The sequence below is a fragment of the Apus apus genome, chromosome 15 (genome assembly GCF_020740795.1).
Source record: "Apus apus isolate bApuApu2 chromosome 15, bApuApu2.pri.cur, whole genome shotgun sequence".
NCBI lineage: Eukaryota > Metazoa > Chordata > Aves > Apodiformes > Apodidae > Apus > Apus apus.
In genome coordinates, this window is record NC_067296.1 from 8,185,441 (window position 1) to 8,206,222 (window position 20,782).

Sequence of the window (20,782 nt, forward strand, 5' to 3'; positions counted from 1 at the left end):
TATTCATCCAACTCCAATAGAGAAGATGAAAAGAGAGAATCTACAATCTGCCACTCGTTTCCCATTGATCGTTCCCTAGCTCAAGAGCTAGCAAGATTATCTGAAAACTGCAGCAAAATATGTTTTAAAAGAAGAAGCTCTAGTAGAAAAAAAAGCATTTGTTTGTAACAGGGCCCTTTTCTCTTTGAATTGAAATGTATTTGTTTTGTTACAGCCTGAGCCTATATAAAAATACCTGAAAAAAAATATGGAAGATGAAGAGATGCCTTCTTGTATCTCAGTATATGTATAAAAATACACATTATGCACATTTTGCCCCTATAGACTTCTAAAGAGAACACAAATATTTACCCATATTTCATATAAATTAAAAATGTTCATTTCAATTATGATTTCTACAGTAGCATTCCCTAAACATGAGATTAAAAGAACACAGAGAAACATGTAAGAGTTATTCCATTTCTTTGATAACACATCCTGTTCCTGCTGATTCCCAGTGTCTCTATTCTTGTGAACTTTCCCCATGACATAGTTTTGATTTACTCTTCAAAAGTGCCTGAAAAGCAAATAAAGCAATTTGGTTGTACTTACATGACTTTGAATGGGGCTACTCACTTGAGTAGAGTTACTTCTAAGCACAAATCTTAGGATGAGATTATGAGACACAATGCACTATAGATTTGCCTTATGGTGTTAGGGACAGTTAGAAAAAAATCTGCCTTACCTGATGTTTTCTCTGTGAACACCACCTTGGACTCTGCTGTGAAATTTTGTCCAGTCAGGATCATCTGTTGTCCTCCATAAACAAGGCAACTATCAATGTCTTGTCTTTCAACCATTGGAAGTTCATGCGCAGACCTTTGGGCTGTGGACAAATTGCAGACATGAATGAAACCAACTCTGTTTTACCAGGACTTTCCAAATCTTCCCAGAACTATCCATAGATAGATCTTGTCATCGTTACCATCTGTTGACTGCCAAAGCAGCTTCTCCAGGGTGCTAAATTTAGGTTTGAGAGGGAAAAATAAACTTACTCAAGGCATTTTATTTGGAAACATTCAGGAGTTGGCTGCAGTGTTTCAGCTGTGCTGGCCTTACTCCTTGTCCTTGAGAAAGGACAGCTTGGATGAATGAGCTGGAACTTGCCCATCTCTGTTTCCAAATAAATGGCCAAATTTTCAAGTGCAGGCATACTACTGCCCTGGAGCCCAAAAATTCCACCTACAGAGAGGATTCCACTGAACAACACTGAATTCTTTCAGAATAAAAAATAAAAATAAACCTTTTCTACAAGAGCCCACTGCCTCCTACAGAACAGAGACTACACTGGGCCTGGAACAGTCCAGTTGCCAACAAAAGTACCATCTCCCTTTGCAGGCACCAAGCCTTGTGCATGCAACAAGAGGGGCCATCATGAAGCTGAGCAGGAGGGGTCACACCAGGACAGTGCTGCAGCCGGGCCTTTTTTCAGGCAAGTTTTGAAGAGGCCTGAATGTCTGAGGAGCAGAACCTTGTGTTGCAGACTGAGTTCAACTATAAAGGCAAGGAAAGAGAACTAGGGTGGAATTAAGGTGGGCATGTGCATGATCAAGGATTTCTAAGGTCTTTACTGTTCTTGGCCATGAACTTGGGAGTGTGACTTTGGCAAATTATTCCTTCTTCCTCTAGCCAGAAAAGCAGTATAGCACCATCTCTCCACCTGCTTTCCTCTCATCCCATTAAAACATCCATTTGCACAGCCAGAAAAGCTTTGGAGAATCCTGGTCACCATCCCCGCAAGCCTATTCGAAGTGTTTGCTAACATGCAGAAGGAGCTGAAGAAAGTGAAGATGTGAGAGTTGTTTCCTACAATGCAAACAGCTGGAAAATATCAGGAGCTTCCCTGTGACCAGACCAGGTGGGCAGCAGTTTGGATCTGGTGAACTGCGAGTTCATGACCTGCACTTAAACTCCTCCAGATTCATCCACCCCAACTGGAAAGGCCTCTAGAGGATGCTGCTCATTTCTTTAACAGCTGTCTTGGCTGGATTTTAACTTTCTCTGACAAAGAGGCTGCTCCCAAGAGCCCCTGAGCACTTGTGTCTTCACTGAACACCACTGGCTGCTGAGCCAAAAATAAGGAAATAAGTTACCCTATATGTTCAGCACTGACCCTGCACTCACAAACAGGCAGGGCTGTGTTCAAGACTGTGCTTTCTGTGACCTGCTCCTGGCACCTTTTTATTGCTGTGCGACCTTCAGAAAGCCAAAAACCCAACGGATCTTGGTTGTGGTGAGAGCTCTACAGATCCTTCACTATATGAAGAAAATGCTATTTGGTGGGAAAACACAAGCATTAAGCCCTTCAGATAAGTGTCTAGAGAGGGGAGAAACTTTCTAGCAAGGACAAGCTCAGCTGAACCCTATCTGTCAGTCATTACACAGAGATTTTCCTCCTGTTAAAAATACAGATAATTCAAATTTTTTATTAGTTCATAACTGGGTTTATCACTGACAGATTTGTAACCATAAAAAGGTTTAAGAGTAAATAGCTATCACCAAAAACATATGTATGATAGTAGAGAGAAAATGTATTCAAGTTTTTCCTGGACACTTCATTCCTATTATTTATTCTTATTCAAACCCCAAATTTTACTTCCAAAGCATTCCAAATCATCAAAATTCAAGAGTAACCTATGCTCGTTCAGACTTCAGTGTGTTAAGAGAGAGCTTTGTACCTGACATCCCACAAATGAGTGGTTCTCAAGGCTTTTTCAGGAGGAGGAAGGACAAATTTTAGCCTGGAAATAACTGTCTGACTCATCTTAATTACATTTGGATCTCAGCAAGTTGGAAATCGCTGCTGCAGACCAAGCCTGTGTCCAACTTCCATAGAGCACAGTGTTTGTGTACAGTGCGACCTACCAGGGAGCTGGGGAGGACAGATGGTTCACTGGGAATGTGCATCCCAGCTCTTAGGAACTGCCAAAAACCCTTCTGCCACCCTCAGCTGAGCTGGGGCAGCCCCAGCAGTGCTGCCTGGAAGCCTGTGATGGGCAGAGGTGCTGTGCGGGCACCCGGAGCAGCTGCCAGCAGCAGCCAGGCTGATGCAGAGCCACGTTCGGCCATGGCTGCGGCAGGAACAGGCTATAGGCATCTCCCAAACTGCTTTCACCCTGCCCCAGACTTGGTCATGCTCTACGTCTACAAAATCCATGTGTGCTTTATACGTGCTGCAGAATAATACCATTTGGAAGTGTTTCAGCTGAGTTTCTCACTCCAGACAGCACGCTAAGGGAAAAGTAGAGGAATACAAGTACCTACTGAGCTCCAGGTTTCTTCTGCCCCATTTTGCCTGCACTCTCTCCATCTACTAGGTAGTTTGAAAACCTCTTCATTTTCCAAGATTTTTTTTTTTTTTACCCAAACCTAAAAGATGATTTCACCCCATTCCCTATTCCCACCAGTAAAGAGGCTCAAGGTTCACCATGGAGCTGCCTCAATAGGATTGCTTTTTTTTCCTCTGCAAGAAATATTAATTGCAAATAAATCCCTTTCCTCTAAGGTTCATGATGGGTAGACTGCATGCAATAATTTCACACTATTTCTTCTCTTCCCTCAGGGTTTGTCACTTCATAAAGTGACCTACAGCTACTGGAGTTTATGAGCTTTGAATATACAAAAGACTGTTGATTTAACCAGTTGGGGTGTTTACTTTCAATAGCAACAGTTACTGACATAAGGCAGCAAAGCAAATGCTATAGAAATACTCACACTTGGCCTGAAGCAGTGTGTCAACCTATTAACAGGGGACATTATTTTTCTATTTTATTTGACTGTCTGCAAATCAAAATGTCATGGATGCATGGTGCCAAGAAATACAATGCATGCAGCAATGCAAGAGAGAAAGGGAGCTGCTGTCTCTGAGCTGCACCATGTCCAGCAGGTCTCAGTCTGGGAGGGAAGAAACCCCTGCTCTTCACCCCTGCCTGGCCTGCAGGCCCACTGCTGCCCACAGCCCACCCAGGCTCACCTGCACCCATTGCAGGGGCTCAGGGTGCTGCTTGGGGGATAAGCCTTTATCACCTTCCCTAAGCTAGCAGGTAGAGCGAAGGTTAAGATGGCCTAAGGGCCTGGGCTGGCAGGCTGAACACTTCACAAGGGATGCACGAGCCTGGAGGCTGGCTGGAAGGAAGCGTGCCGAGGCAGAGTGAAGGTGCTGCTTGCTTCCCCACCTGCCTGCAGCACCTGGGATCATTCCTTTTCTGTCAGAGAAGCTATTTGGTTTCTAGGAAGAAAAAAAAAATGGTGTTTTGAGACAGATGACCACCTTGAGCAGCCTGTTGTGCCTCCAAATCTCCCCCAGGAGAGTGTTGCTCATAGCTGCTAGCAGCTTCAGCAACAACCTCTGTTGTCTTCACTACTGTGCTCCTTAGGCGATCCCAGCTCCATCTGAGAGCCTCTTTCCCTCTGCACCCCCCAGCTCTCCCCATCAGTTCTCATCCTGCACATATCTCTTGGGACAAGCAGTTCTAGCCCTGTCTGAGCATCATGTTTCCTTCCACTGACTTAGAGGGCTTCCAAGCGCTGCCTTGTCCTGCCGAAAAGCTGACTCGTCTTATGAGGATTCTTAACTCAAGCTAAATATCTCTTAACAGCCTCCAAGAGGAGCCATCTCTGCAATCTCTCTCCTTGAATGTGCAATAAGAGTGAGGGTTGGATTGTGTAATGTAGGCAAAGGATGAATATGATCTGCCTCTCGGGAGGAATGGTCTTGTGAACTCTGCACAGAGCAGCAGAAGTCTGACCATCACTTCCAGAGTGGAGATACTCTGCAGCCCCTGTGAATCAGAGCATTACTTCAATGCCCTCTTCCGCAGCGTGGCTGTAGGGCTCCATGCAGACATCTGTATAAACCGAGGTCAAAGAACAGCTGCTAGAGTGCAGCCTGCTCCACACCATCTTTCTGCCACCTGCAACACTGGAGCCAGTGTTAGGTTTACCTGTTGTGCCCATAGCTGACCACAGTTTAGATCTTATCCTGGGTGATCACGAGGAGCAGGATTGAGGCTCCCCTGCAGCTCCGTGAAGACAAAGCCACTGTTACCTCTAATTACCTCTAACTGCTATCACAAGCCATGTAAACAAACAAATGTGGTTACTTACAACAGGTGATCATGACCTGCACCCCCAGTGCAGCAGTCTCCCCAGGCCAAATGCCCAGGTCCTTCTTTGGACTCCTCCTATCCTTACCCTGCCTGGGGCAGCCTCAGCTCACCCCAGCATGCTGGAAGCCTTCAAGCCATGGCTCACCACTCCTGACACCTCTTTCCAAACCCCAAAAGACTTTTTGCTCCAGCCACTGATTTCTGTTGTATTTGAAAAGAGCAGATAGAACTGGATGTCTGATGCTTAAAAAAATCCTGAGCCCTGGAAGCAATAGCAGAGGCGTGATTTGTTGTGGGGTTAATTCTTCCACCTCAGTGCAAACCTTAATGAGCCAAAGTAAATATTTCATTCCTCCTGTCACAGTGTTTATTTACCACGAGCTGCCTGCCTGTGGTAGGGTTTATAGGAGCAGAGCTCCTGTGCCCAGTGCTTATCCAATGTATTAATGCCCAGAGAGACTTTGATCCCATCCACCTCATACTGAACCACCCTAAGCTTGGTGGGATGAGAAGCAAAGGCTGGGGAGCTGCAGCATGGGAGCCAAGGGAAGGATCAAGGGCAGGAGGCATCTCAGGTAGACATCAGTGAGGCACCCTAGAGAGCAGCAATCTTCTCATCAGAGGGATGGGTTGAATTACCTCCTGGTAGGAGTACGGGCCAGTGAGAATCAAGTAAATAAACCAAATTTCCAACCCTCATGATTAGATGGGAAACCTTGAAAATGTGATCTAAACACTATGAAAAGAAGAACCCGGTATGAATGACAACAGTTTTCAATCTGTTGCCAGCAAGACTTAATCAGCAGTTTGTGCAGAGCCATCCAAGAAAAAAGCACCAAAAATAGAGGGCTTTTCTCCACCTCCTTCTCTGCACATCATTTATTTTATCATGTCTCACTGAAGGAGGAGTGACAAGCACTGATGGCAGCACTGTCAGATAAGTATGATACTTTCTATGAACTGCAGCCAGCTCACCAAACCAGCCTGTGATTAATGACAGGAAAACCATGGCCTTGGTTCACTTCTCTGTCGATCATCTCTGTGGGTATGCACAGCATTTCCCTTCAATCCCTTGTGGAGGAGATCTGCTGAGCTTAAATTATGCTCAGAAATCCATGCTCTGTGTAATAGGCTGGAGCACTTGCTTTTACCAACAGCAGTATTGCAAAGACAAAAAATAAACAGGAGTTTATCCTTGTAGCAAGGTTTGCAGCCTGCAAAAAAGGCAGGCACCTTCCTTCTGTCTGACTCAGACTTTCCAGACTGAAATATCTTGGTTGCACATTTGAAATGGCAAACGTTAGAATTAGCTTTTAAATTCTCTGATTAAAGAGAAAGAAAATTTTCAAATAAGAAAAAGCACCAGTGTTTATGTCTGTTGTATTGCTGGCAAACTATATGACTGCCTTAAAGTTGAAATGAGAGAGAAAATTCCTACAATTCAACTGGAAACCATGCTACTCTCAGAATAATCATGGTTATGGTTAAACTTGCAAACGGGTATCTCCAAAGTGCAAAGAGACCATTCATTTCTGCTTTTTTTTATCTCAATGAACTAGGGCTCCTTCTTGCCTGCCACTGTATTCCAACCAGAACAACTCCCAGCCGAGGAAAAGCACTCACTGGCTTGCCAAGACAACATTCTTTTACATGACTAGCTCTTTCCTCTGTAGTTATTAATGTGTCACATATTATAGGCTCAGATTGTTTAATATTATGGGAAAATCTACTAGAAGGAGAGAAAAATAAAGGAAACTTCCAGGGAAATTGATTAAAGGGAAATAAGATATTTAACCTGATTTAGTGGAACAAAATACAGATAGTAATAGAAACTATTTAAATTCCTCAGATGGACACACAGTTCTTTAGCAGTAAGTTTTGTTGTTGTTTTTTTACCACCTTGGAATATCTATTATAAGAACAAGATTTTAGACTCTTTCTCTCATGCCAAGTGCAATAATTTGCATTTTAAGGGATTTATGAGCACAGCTTAGTATCAGCAAATGTGGGTTATATGAAACAAGATCCATTAGAATAAAATCTCTGACACAGTGTGGATGATAGAATCACAGAATCATCATGGTTGGAAAGGACCTCCAAGATCACCGAGTCCAACCATCAACACAAAAAAATAACAAAACACAAACTTTGGCAACTAGAGCATGTCCTGAAGAACCAAATCTACACAGCTTTTGAACACCTCCAAGGACAGTGACTCAACCACCTCCCTGGGCAGGCTGTTCCAGTGTCTGACCACTCTTTCAGTACAGAAATTCTTCCTAATATCCAATCTAAACCTCCCCTGTCACAACTGCAGGCATTTGATGATACTCCTAAGCCTTACACTCCCATCTCGCAGACACTTGCATGAAGCAGTTTTTGACTGCTGACAGCATGGAGTAAAACAAGCTGCCTCAGAGGTGCTGATGTGGCTGCTCTAATATCCCTTCAATACTGCTCCTTTGCTCCATGGATGCTCCAGCCGAGGAGCAGAAACACAACTCCAGAGATCAATCACTCAGGAATAAATGAGTTTCAGCTCACAGTGAAAGGTAAAGCAATGCACAAATTAATAGAATTTGTCTTAACAGTTTGAAAATAATTATCAGGTCTGCAAATATCAAAGCCTCCTATGGGTGATTCACCAAGTGGCTTGTTGTTATTGTTGTTTGAAGGGACAAGTTAACGCAGGAACCCTTCATGTCTGTGATTTCACCACTTTCTGTGACAGCAGCTCTGTGACAGCACTGGCCCAGCAGGAGCTCCCCTACAGGAGCTGGCTCATGCCCATGCCTAAAGCACAGGCCTGCACACACAGGGAGGAACATTCAGGCCTGCACAAGTGCAGCACAATGAGATGTGCAGGGGTGTGTGGGCAGAGAGCCCGGGGACATCCCACATAGTTCCATTGCTGCCATTTCAGGCAGGGAGCAACACCTAGGAAAAGGGATTTTTCTCACCTTTCCAGCACCACACCTACAAGATGGTGGCTTTTTATCCCTATGTAAGTGATGGCCTGTTGCTACAATTATCAGAGGGCTTTCAAATACCTTTGTCTCCTCAGTGGCTTAAGAACTAATCAACAGGCAACAGCAGAAAAAAGCTGCAAGATGCTGAATGTGCAGGCCTGTCTGGATATGAGGTCTATTTCGAGGCATAACTGATCATTTAACAACATATCACCTCCTTGGTCCTCCCACACAACTGCCTGGGGAGGAACTAGCTCCGGATGATGCTTTGAACCTGTGAAATCCCCTCCTAAAACCTGTCAAGTGCTGAATGTGACACAGATGAGGTGGAACCAAATCTCCCCGTGAAAAGCAGATACTTCACAGTTCTTGCTTCATTGCAGCTAATGATCTGCTGACACCGGTGGGACTTTTCAGCCGGGATCGTCTCCTGCTGAGGAGAGCACTCAGCTTTTCTGTTGGTAGCAACCGTGCTCCCGGGGGAGCCCCACTGGTAGGGAAAGGGCCAGTTATCTTAGAGCTGCTACTTACTAAGGCTTTCCCGGCGGGTTATTACTAACAGCTACCAGACAGGAGAAAACCTAAAGGAGAGTCGCTGGGGACAAGGGTTCCCTGGTGGCCATGTCAAAAAAAAAAAAAAAAAAAAAAAAAAAGAAGGAAAAAAAGAGAGTCCCAGCAGCATACAAAGGTGGGGCACAAGGAGAAAATGTCACAGAGCCCCAGCTTGCCCCTTCTCAGCAGGGCACCAGAGCTTACCTGAGGCTGTGAGCTCTGCAACACATGCTGATTGTCTGGGAGAAACTAAGATTATCATCTCCAGTGTGATTTAGTCTGCATCACTATACTGGTAATGTTTTTAGCCATCTTCCCAGAACTGGGCTGAGATCAGGAAGTGCTACTGAAATGCAAAACCATTGCTAAATATGCAGTATACATTCTAAATGGAAGAGGCTTGTTACTGCAGATCACTTTATACTCTATTTCCATGAGTTCAGAAAAACACAGTCCTTAACTTATCTTTCCAAATTGCCAGCATATCCAGTACTCAAAAAATAAAATGGGAACAAACATATATTTTTCTTGTAGGAACTTTGCTGTCTGCTATACAGCAAACATTTTCAGATTTTAATTATAAAAAACATAAAAATAAGCCACTGGTATCTCCACTCTTGGCTTTTTTATGCCCCTAAGGCTCATCAAAGCAAACACATTTCAGCATAAACGCCTAGACACCTCAAACAAGCCACTGCAAACAGCAGCCAAATTAGGTGTGCACATACAATTTGGAAAAATGCTATCTAATTCTGGACTGGATTTCTGCTTAAACAGTCTTTTGTGATGGGCACAAATACAACGTGCAATTGTGAAAGGCTCTTAGAAATGCCTGGCTAACTCATATTTGCTTTTTGTGTGGGAGAATCTGAACAAGTGGGGTGTGAGCTGCAGGGCTCCCCGCATGACCTGAGGACTATCCAACCCTCTGCTCTGGGCTTGTGCTGTTTTTCTGGACAGTGGATGTACAAGTTACACCTGGAGTTTCCCTACCCAAGTAGCTTCCTGGTGCAGGCAGGAATGGGCTGTTTCCACTTGGAGAAGAAGTTGAAGGAGAAGCCAGGTGATCCTTTGCCACAATCACCTTCCTATCCACAGAAGCTGCCGTTTTCTGAATGTTTCCTTTACCAAATGGGCCTTTGTTTCAGCAGGGGCACGTTTGGGGTGGAGGCCACTATTGTTTCAGCCATCTGGTCCCATAAGGAATCCTAACTGTTTCCTATAGAGAAGGGTGGTGGCTACTCCCACTATTCTCCCTTCTCCATCATGGTGCCATGGTGACTTCACTCAGCTGCTAAAATGATCAGATAGTTGTTATCTTCTCATAAACATTGCCAAGATATTATACATATCTATCACCCTCTTCTCAGCCTTGCCTTGTTTATTAATTTCTATTGTTCTATTCCAACCTGCCATCAATAACACACTAGCCACAATTTCTCTTGATTTCCCATCCAGAATCAGCTCCTCTCTTATTCTAAGCAGTTGTTATTTAAGTAAAGCCTGCATCTTGAGAAATAAGACACATACAAGAGAACTTATTCAGTGACTTTCTTCACACGAATTATGGCAGGACAGGTTCTGCTAAAGGGGTGAGTCATTCAGCAAAGGGAGAGGAAAACTGTTCATTGTGTATTTGTGAAATCCCCAAACCACTGAAAAGGCACCATTTACCAACAAAAAGCATCACAGGATGCACATGAACCAATGAAGTGGGTGGAACACTTCCAGAAATTACTGTGACTCGGGGTGCACCCCGTTGGAGGCCTCTTCTTCTCAGGATTCAGTACGTTAAAATGAGTGGGAGGTGCAGGTTTCTCAGCTTACACGCTTATAGGATTTGCCCATCAGAAATCAGAACTGCAAGTTTTCTCTGTCCCTCAGGGGAATAACAGAACAAGCTGGGCTTTCCCTGCTTCAGCTGCAGCCTCCTGAGCTGCACAGCCCTTAGCACTGACATCTAGAAGAAACAATTACCAGGATGTTCCTGAGCCTCAAAATCAAACCTGTTTCTCCATTGCAGTTGAGTTCCTACCACAGCTCAGATCAGAGGACCGTGGTCACCCCTTTGGCAGGCAGGACTGGCCACAGTGCTAGGATCTAGCTTAGGTTTGAATTCAAAACCTCCAACCACGTGCCAGCTTGTTAGATAACAAGTTCTGATTGTACCTCCAATCAAAATAAAAACACTCCCAGGAAGGCAGCAGCTTGCACACTCATGCACAGACAGGGAGAAAGGACATACACCCCTACATGCACAGCCATGCTGGCTCCCTGCTCCCAGAAAAGACCTAATGGCCAAAAAGGATCCAGGAGTAACACACTGATAAATCAACTTTGCAAAAGCCCCAAGTCCTTCACTGTCCTCACAAGTTCTAAGCATAATGAAGAGCCACTTGCTACCAAAGCTGTTTTCAGGAGTGGGAGTGCAGATAGGTAAGAGCCACAGGTCACTCAAATGGTGTCCCAGACCCAGCCAGCACAGGAGCAGAGCACCCTGTGTCTGCTACCTGAGCACCTCATTGCTGGCCTGGAGCACAGGGACAAGACAATCATTGTCACAGGGGACAGAACAGAAGCAAATCTCAGGGGTTACTTACAGCATTCAATGGGGTTTGATGCTGCTTGCAGAGAAACGATCCTGCCGTTGGATTCAGGGATGTGGACACGGAAGACGAGCCGGACCCGGGTGTTCTTCCTGCCGATGTCCGTCTCTCCCTTGCGCAGCTCGATGTCTGCGTTCCTCAGCTTCAAAATCCCCGCACAGTCAATGCTGCCAAACACGCACACACACCATTTAGCTTAACATTTCTGCTCTTAAACAGCTTGAAAATAGGTGACAGTCCAGAGGATAAGCTGTTTTGCTTCAATCTCCAAGTTAAAAGCAGCTCCAAATACTTGCTCTGCTTAGGCTCCAGATACTGTCATTTCAGCAGGTAGAGGGGAAGAAATCCCAGGCATGCAGTGCATAAGGGGTGCTGCTGGACTCTTCCTCAAGGAGTCTGGGCCAGATAGTTCACTGTGTCCCTGGCATGTCCCAGCCAAGGGCTTGGGGTGGTCTTTATTCTGGTGACAGCAGAAGCCACCCTCCAATCATTATAACTTCTCTCCAGTGCTAAGAACAAGCATGCACATGGCAGAGCCAACTCGGAGCAGGGGAAGTGAGCCAGAAGTGCATACTGAGCCAGGGAATAACCTCTGCGAGCTAGAGAGCATCAAAGCCTCCACTTCCAGCTCTCCAGACAGCTCAACGCCCAGAGACTGCTATTGCCTGCACATGGGCAAATTAGTTCAGCTCCATGGGCAATCCCAGCAGTCGTACCAGCTAATTGCAGCACCAACCAGGCATGTTTTCCCCGCAGTTTGTAGCGCAAGCATCAAATTCAACTCCAAAGCAGGAATCAAACTGCTTTCTGCTCCTTTTGGACAAGATAGGTGCTTCTGCTAGAACTGGTCTCTTCAGCCCTGGCCCAGGTCACCATGTCATCCTCCAAAGCCCTGAGATGTTGCCCCCAGCCAGGGCAATAGCCTGGCAGTGCAGAAAATGGTTCCCTGCTCCCATCCACCATGTCCCTGCACAGAGGGAGTATGTGGGGAGCAGGATGGGGCTGAGCAGCAATGAAAGGGTTAGGATTGCTTAAACTGACATTCCAACTTAAAATTGGTGTAAGTGCAGGTTAACTTATTAAGAGTCCAGTGCAACCTTGCAACATGCCTGTCTACGTTAAGAGAATGTGCCAATTAATATTTACAGAATCTGGTATCTTTGGCCTTGAAGGGTGCACTGCTATTAGACAGGCACTGCCAACCTTTTTAATACCAATTTTAAATACATACTTTTTTTTTTTTTTTTCTTCTGATATTAATTAAAATCACATTTTGGGAGGCATAAACCCCAAGGTGTTTCCTACACCCACACTGTTCTTCTTGCCATTGCACGTGTGCAGGGGTTTATTACTCCAGAGTTGCTTGTTAGGAACAGACAGTCGTGTTCCATTCAGCACTTGGCTACTTAAGCTTGAGATGCAGACATTTATTTATTTCCTTGGGTGCAGAGGGAAGGAGAGGCTTGAAGGAAAGGGAGGAATGAGGTATATTTTCTGAAAAAAGATGTAGAGAGAAAGAATGTGGATTTTGCTATGAAGTAGGGAGGCTTAAAAATATAGCTGCTCTGCCAATTTGTCAGTATCCTCTGAAGCATGGAGATACAGCTCTTCCCTCTGCAGAGCAATCACTCTCATGCTGCCTGGCACACAGTCAAGCCTGAAGTTTCAGACTGGTGCCCACTTCATCCCTCTGCCTGCATAAAACAGGGAAGAGTAATACAGAAAAGATGTGCCTGTACTTGCTTTTCTGTGCAATTTCATGGCCAGAGCAGTTGGCTGAGTTCAGGAGAGATGTTTTTGATTCCATTAAATGTTGTAAAATGAACTGCACACCTTTTCTCTGCTGTCTACTGTTCCTTGCTTCTCATTGTATTGCTGCAGCATAAGGACTTGGAGATTCAATTCTTGTTTTCCTTAGTGCCCTACCAAACCAATCTGATTTTAAGATGATACATGATTACAGTATAGTCACTGCAGCAATTGGGGTAAAGAGCAAAAATGCCTGCACAGTCAGCTGATGGATGGTAACTCTTTAAGCAGCTTTAACCCAGATGCTTGTATCTGCTGCTCACGCTTTTGTAAAAAGGGTCTTACACTTGTATATCAACCCAATGCGTTGGAAAGGGGAATCCCTCCAGCACAGACATTGTTATTCATTTAAGTGACTTCTCCACATGAGAAAGAACTTCACACACCAATTTAATCCTCCTCAACTTTCCTAATAAAAAGAAATATACTTACGTTGCTTTCATGTTATTTTTGGGTTCCAGTGGGATCTCTAAAACTTTGGTGTTGCCAATGATTTTTTCATAGCTGGTGGTGGTAACAGTTTTCCCGGTAATGCGATGGACTTGATAGAAAGCATGAGGTTTAAGTATCCGTTCATCTGCTGTTCCAATGAAGATCTGAAGACCCAAGGGTTTGTTCTCCATGTAACCGTGGAGCTGTGAAGACATTAAAAATCTATTATCACACACAGGGCTTGCAATGCCGTCACGTCAGGAAACAAATAGATCTAGAGACATACGTACAGATAGGAAATAGATATAAACGTGTAGTACAGACTGTTTCCTACTCTGAGACACAGACATCCTCTGAAGAGTATTTGCTGGAGTCCATGATACATAGGGGAGAGAGTTAATGAAAAACATGCAATTAATGGTTTTAATACTAAATACATAGAGAAGGAAAAAAAAAAAAAAACACCAAGAAAAAATTCAGACAAGCTCTCCATTAACAGAAATTTGATTATTATCTCCAAAACAGACTGTTAAATCCTCTCAAAATGTACATTCTATGATTTTTTAGTACACTGGTTTAATTATCAGTGACTGATTCCTAAATGAGGGGATGGATAAAGCTGCAAAGCAGAGCTGACTCCCTGCACCTGCAGCCTGGGACAGTGCTTCCAGCTTCCTGTCAGCAGGAAAGACAGTAAGGACAGAAGAAAGTCTCTCACTTGCATTTATATACTTGGTACATATGTGGTACTCCCATATGCACCTTCTCCAGACCTTATCAAAGCTAATGGAAGTTTCTGTCCAGCCTAATGTTCAGTAAAATTACTTTGTCTCAGCTAAGCTTGAGATTCCTACTTCCACTGCAGTTTTAAAAAAAAAAGGGGTTCCCCCCCCAATCTAGTGAGTGTGTCTACAATTTTGAGAACTGAAATTCTTAATATTTCAGACAGACAAACATTTCAGAAATCTCTTTCTCTGGCCTTGAAATGTGCAGTCTTCTCCTGCTCACATCCATTTCAAATCCAGCTAGAAGGACTGTCCTGCCAACCTTTTGCTTTCCTCAACTCACCCCAAGCTTCTGTGTCCCTCACACCAGATACCAGCTGCCTGCCTTAATCTTCAAAGATCTGCTTGTCTCTTGGCCCTCTCACTTCTCATTTTCTACCCAGTTATCAACACCTATTCCCAAACTTCCCAAATCCAGCCCCAAACACCAGCTTCTTAAACACTCACAGCCGCTTCCTCCAGGGAAGATGTTCCCTTTTAAATCTACATCTTCACCCTACAAATCTCCCTGTCTACAGAATTGTTCAATAGTCATAAAAGGAAATATGTTCTTAGTTCCACTTTGGAAATATGTTCCTGGTCCCACTTATGTGGACCAGCTTTGATTCACTGCTCTTTGAAACTCATCCTTCCCCCAGCAGTCCATGCACCTTCAGCCATTCCTCCTGCATTGCATTAAAATAGTATCTGTACAGGTAGAGATGGCATTTTTGGTCTGTCACTGTACAGTACCTGGCACAAGAAGGTCTTAGTTGACCTTAGAGACAGGGGCCTCTAGGGTTCAAGGACATAAACAGGCTCTACTGTACTAAACAACATAATTGATAAACCGCATTTGCTGTAAGAGAAGCAAGAAAGCCAGAATGCCTCCACAGGCCAGGAGACTAGGAAATTTCCCCTTCTTTATTAACATTCAGAATTACAAATCAAACCATTCTAAATTTCTCACATAACCAAAAATTAAAACCAGACATTTATCTACCGCATAGCCAGTGATCTAGCTGAAAGGGAACTTTATGGTCTGAGACATGCTAAATTTGTTTTCAATTATTTTGTCCACATACAAAACCTTGATGAAGCCATACAAAGCAAATAGTACTGGAAGATCAGAGAAAAGGAAGATTAAGTTAATGGTATTCATGGCCAAACCGTGGGTTGTTTTTTTTCTTTTTTCTTTTCACCAGTCAGCAGGAGGCATGGAAGGATTAATTCCCCCCTGGAAGGGGACCACAAGCAGCATCAATGCAATCCTGGCAACCTTCCTTCAGTATGGCAAATGTAAAGTGACACTCACTCTTCTGAGCTATCATTACTCATCTAGCACATATTTGCAAGGCATACAAAGCTGGGGTCTATGCCCCAGAGAACTTACAACCCAAGGGCCCGAATATGCAGCCTCCAGTTACATGAATAGCTCCATTGAAGTCAACAGGCCTTAAGTGGGGGCTGTGCAAGAAAGAATTACAGAGCCCAGCCCAGGCACAGCACAGACACCTACGATAGCTCACTCGCACAAGCGCTTCAGGAGATGGCGAGGAAGGAAAACAGGGCACGAGGCTTTGCACAAACATGCCAGTTGGCTCTGGGGGTGAGGTGGAGGAGGAGTGGAGCTGGACTCCAAGCACCAAGATTGGCACTGGAGAAGCAGCGTTGCCAAGAATGTGATAAACATGATGGCAGCCATGGAGAGATTTAGAAATGCATTGAGTGCATAGAAGATTAAAGGCGACAGAGGTCAAAATGATAGATCTACTGGGAACAAGGATGAATGTAGGAATCATCCCCTGTTTATCCAGGGAGGCCCATTAAGCCCAGGTCCTCTGGGAACTGTAATGAAACTCATCCTAAGTATGGTACTTGCAAAATCCATTATTTCCTGGCCTTCAATGAAAAGCCATTGCATGACCAAAAGCCATCTTGTCTTTACAAGGGGAGAGGGAGAGGAGAAGAGTAGTTTTGAAGTACTGAGCATGGTTATTGTCATGCCTGACAGAGTAATGCTTTGTGGATCCAGCTCAGATGATGAGAGGATCCTTTGGACTGCAAAGCAGCTTTCTCTCTATCCTGGCAAAATAAAATCCCAGAGTTATAGGTGGGAGACTGGAATGGAGTAAAACAGATAATAAATTAGAGAAGAAAATTTGCCCCTGGTGAGCAGAGTCAGTAGCAGCTGGAACAGAACTGGCTACGTACACAGTTTTTTAATACCGGGCCACCTTTAAAAGTAATTTTTAGTCATGTTCGCTCATGTACAGAATGAGTTCCCAAGGCAAAAATATTCCTGGTCTTCTAAGAAGATGCATATCTGTGGGTGTGTGTCTGTATAAATGTATATATACTGAAAGAAGAAAGGAATTGATTGCCTGTTCATATGGCAATGTTTGTATCATCTGCTGGACGAGGGGGTACACAGCACACAGTAAAAGGCCTTCTGGTCCTCCACAGGACCAGCTTTTTAAATCAATTGTTTGATCAGTGGAAGAAAGTAGCATAACTATTTGGTAATTTATGGCATTTTGGCAATGTTTTTTGATAACATCACTGTAAAATCAAAATACCATTATAAACTGCAAATAAAAACAGAGAAAGAAATGTTAAAGTGTCAAGTATCCCTGTTTAAAAAGAGTTAATTATGTTTCAAAGGATAAGATAGGTGATAATTTACAATAAGAATTTCCATCTACCTTTCAACTGCTAAGAACACATCAGGATGATTTAGCAACAAAAAATCGAGATGAACAGCCCATAGAAATGCTCCATGAACTTTAAATCAGAGTTTTACACCCAGCTCTGTCACCACTTTACTACATAGTTTTGGTCATGTCATATAACCTCACTGTTGATCTCTACCAGGGAAACAGTTATGCTAACCCTGCTTTGCAGGGACAGAAATGAGTTAATAATCTGTGCTGCATTTTTATATAGAAAACTTCAGTGTGAGCTGGAATGAAAGAATACACTAAAGCTACAGTTCAGGTATATGTCTCTCCTCAAAACTGAACTATGAGAGACTGTTACTCTCAATAAACACTCATCTCCACTATGCTAAGCAGCTGCTTTAGTATCATAATGCAAAGGAGTAAAAGTGACCCTTAAAAAACCCTACAAAGAAGTGAAGACTTAAAACATGTTTTAAATAATAACTTCGAAAATATTTTTTTCTTCCCTTAGTGACAACCAAGTATCTCAAAAGTCTCAGTTTTTCAATCCTACTCTGCTGCTTATCTCCTGGGTAGAAACCTGCAGCTGCCCAAGGGGACGGTGCAGTGCCCTGCAACTGGAGTTCCAGGAGAAACAAGAGCAGAGGACCAGACCCACACCGAGGTGTTCCTTTACTCTTGTTTGCTCTTCTTTCCATGAAGAAAACTAAATCATCTGGATTTCAGTTGCAAGAGAGTAAGAATTGAGAAAGATTTATGAATACAGAACTCTGGAAGGAAATATTTTTGTGTATCATAAGGTGACCTATTCACAATAAAACTCCCCCAAACTGTATACAGATTGAGCTGGAAAAAACCCAACTCCTTTGAGTCACATTTGCCACACGGGGAAAGAGAAGCCAGACATGATGTGTACCTTTCCATACTCTATTTTGGGATTTTAAGATCCTATTTCTTTCAGTTGAAAGATTTTTCTTAAACTTTGCTTTTGCATAACTCTTATAATATTAACATAGCCAGACATGGGCTGGTCTGTGACCTGAGGAAATGCAAAGCACTTTGGCAGATAAACAAATAACATCATTCAGAAAACAAGGAGACTTTTCTTATTTGGTTTGCTGCTATGATTTGGTTTCTAAACAAAATGGAAATGTGTGGCATGATTAAAATCATCGTCTCACCTCTGCATAAATAAAATTCATTCATTCTGCACTCCATCTGTGGATCAATACCAGTGAAATTTGGCAGCAGGGGGTATTTAAGTGTTATTTTCAGGAAAGCATGTGTAATTCTGCATGCAAAAAATGAGCAGATGTGCCTTTAGCTGCTGTGTATCAGCAGCCCTGTCACCCACCTGAACACAATTCCTGTGATGGTACCAGCAACTGCAGCCATCGAGACCACTCATTAGGCACACAGAACAACACAGGTTTTTTTCCTGCATTATTTCAAAACTCAAATCTTCACATGAACTGAGACCCCAGCTCCAAAAACACAAGCACTTAACCCCAGAGTTTAAAATTCACATCTAAATCAGTCCCTACCCCAGTGCTGAGATGAACCAAACCCTGCATCCAAACAGTTGGCATTGCCTCTGGCCGTGGGGATTTAAAGACACAGCTTCTTTACTCTGTTGCATGAGTAGCAAATCTCTGCACAAGTGAAGCCTGCAACACCTCCTAGTTATGCTGTCTGGTAACCAAGTGATAAATTGCCAGCAGAGTCAGAAAGAAAGGCAAATTCCTTAAAGATTCTGTAGGTGGCCACCTACAGATAAAACACGCATATACAGATGGAATTTAGTGAAAGAGTCAAAATTTTGGTCTTTGAATCTTGGACATGTTTGAGATTAACTATTATTGTATTTTATATAGAATTACATTGTTAGCAAAAGGATGGAGGACTCCCAGAAGACAAACAAGATAACTTTTTTACTCTTAAACAAGGAATCTGGGGCAGAGAGGTGCAGAGATTTGCCAGGTCCTGCAGGGCGCAAACAGCCAAACCACAGTGAGAAACCCGAGGTCTCTGTGCCCTGCCTTGCTGCAGGGGTGAGCAATCTAGTTCTGCAAATGGCACGTGCATTAACACAGCTCACCAGCCACAGCATCTCCATTTCCACTAGTATTGCACGTTCCTGCCTTTGCCTTTTTAATTGATGGGCTTCAGAGCCAAATTTTCTCAGAGATTCCTAGTTTGGATGGTGCACATCTGAAAGTCTGCATGCAAACTGTGATGGGCTTTGCGAGACAAAACAGGAGCATCTGCAGATCTTATGGGCACTTTTTTAAGAGCCCCAGTGAAAATGTTGCCCTGTGTGATACAGATGCCGATTGCCTTGGAGAGTAGAAGGGAATAATTCATTTCCCATTCATCCCAACAGAGCTTTGCTTGTCAGGAATTCTGGTGTTTCTCCCCTGGGAGGTTTAAAGCTGCATCTTTAAAGCTGATTGCACACATCTTCCTGTCTAGACAACGCAAGCTGCTGCCAGAAGGAAAGTATAAAATTGGGGAATAAATTCACTAGTCTTGGTGATTTTATTTGCTTGAAAGCAATCAGCTCTCATGCCTGTTTCAGCTCACAGTAACATGAGGCTTAGACCATTAACTGCTGCATATCACTTGCTATCTCCCCGTGGAAGTCACTCCAGCTTCCCCAAAGGGGGTGTGCATGTGTGTGGTCAGCTTTGAGAGCAGCGCCAGGGTGATTCAGATAGACCATCCCCGGCCGGTAGTGAAAAGTGGGAAAACAGAGCTTGACTGGCAGCATTTAATTAGAAGCAAATACAAAGCCGCGTGAGAAATCGTTTCCTCCTACTGCTTCCCTTTTCCTGCTGTACACGAGAAGATAAGGAAGCCCTGAAAGGCTGGCCAGGAGCAGCATGCGGTTGCAGCACTGGCTGCCCTAGGAAGGAGCCCCAGCTTGCCCAACACCCACCTTCCTCCAGAAACAGTGAGAGGCTGAAGAGTTACACCCGTGTCTCAAAGCTTTTGACACCACAGACTGTTTAGCTGCTCAGACTCTTCACCAGACCCAAGGTTGTCTCCCATGCCAGGAAGTGTTTTTGGACACTCAGCAACAGACAAGAGGAAGATGTGCTTGTTGGAACAGCCCCTTCTTGGCACTGCCCTGCTGCTGTGGCCATTAAATTCCCTTCCTGGTGGACTCAACTTTGATCGTTAATTCTCACAATTAATACCCTTTGACTGCAACAATGTCAAGGATTTTGGAGGAAGGGATCTTTACTCGACAATACTCCTACCAAAATGGAAAATTTCAATGTACTGTCTTGTGGAGAGTGACTTATCAATAGCTGTCACTAACTAAGGCAAAGACCTCATCCAAACACAGGATCATGTAGCAGCTTGCCTGCCTGCTTCACTTAGAGCTGACATTGAGCAATAAAGTTGACTCTTGTCACATGTTTTTGTTCAATTTAATGTACTTGGGACACAGAAAAAGAACTCAAACTAGAATAAAATCTCTGCCTTAGTTTTCTTTGGTCCTTACCAAACCAGTCTAAAAAGGCCTCCAAAGATAATCCTTTGAACATCTGATTCTGATGATTCTGATGATGAGTTTTTATTATACTCAATTTTAAGTGTTTCTTATTTTGGTGACAATTTTGTCAAAATTCCAAGGACTGAATCTCATTTGCTACGCTGCTTCTTACAGTAAATGTCAACCAGACTCCCAGTGTCTAACTGGGATTTCTTCTTCCACACAGGGTTAAAATGCAGGTCTGGGACAGATGGCAGGAGAAAGCAGTTGGGGAGTTTTGTTCCTGACTGTCCTGACACTGACCCTACGTAAGCAAGTTG

At 43.7% G+C, this 20,782-nt stretch overlaps 1 protein-coding gene across 2 annotated transcripts in view; it reads right to left on the minus strand.

Moving 5' to 3' along the window:
- NFATC2 (nuclear factor of activated T cells 2) overlaps positions 1-20,782 on the minus strand; it is a 92,887-nt gene that overhangs the window by 44,501 nt on the left and 27,604 nt on the right. For both annotated transcript variants that reach the window (XM_051632805.1, XM_051632804.1), the window contains exons 4-6: positions 13,516-13,718; positions 11,269-11,441; positions 725-865 (exon numbers count right to left, since the gene is read on the minus strand). In XM_051632805.1, the coding sequence (XP_051488765.1) occupies positions 725-865; positions 11,269-11,441; positions 13,516-13,718 (517 nt within the window). The remainder of the gene's footprint in view (positions 1-724; positions 866-11,268; positions 11,442-13,515; positions 13,719-20,782) is intronic.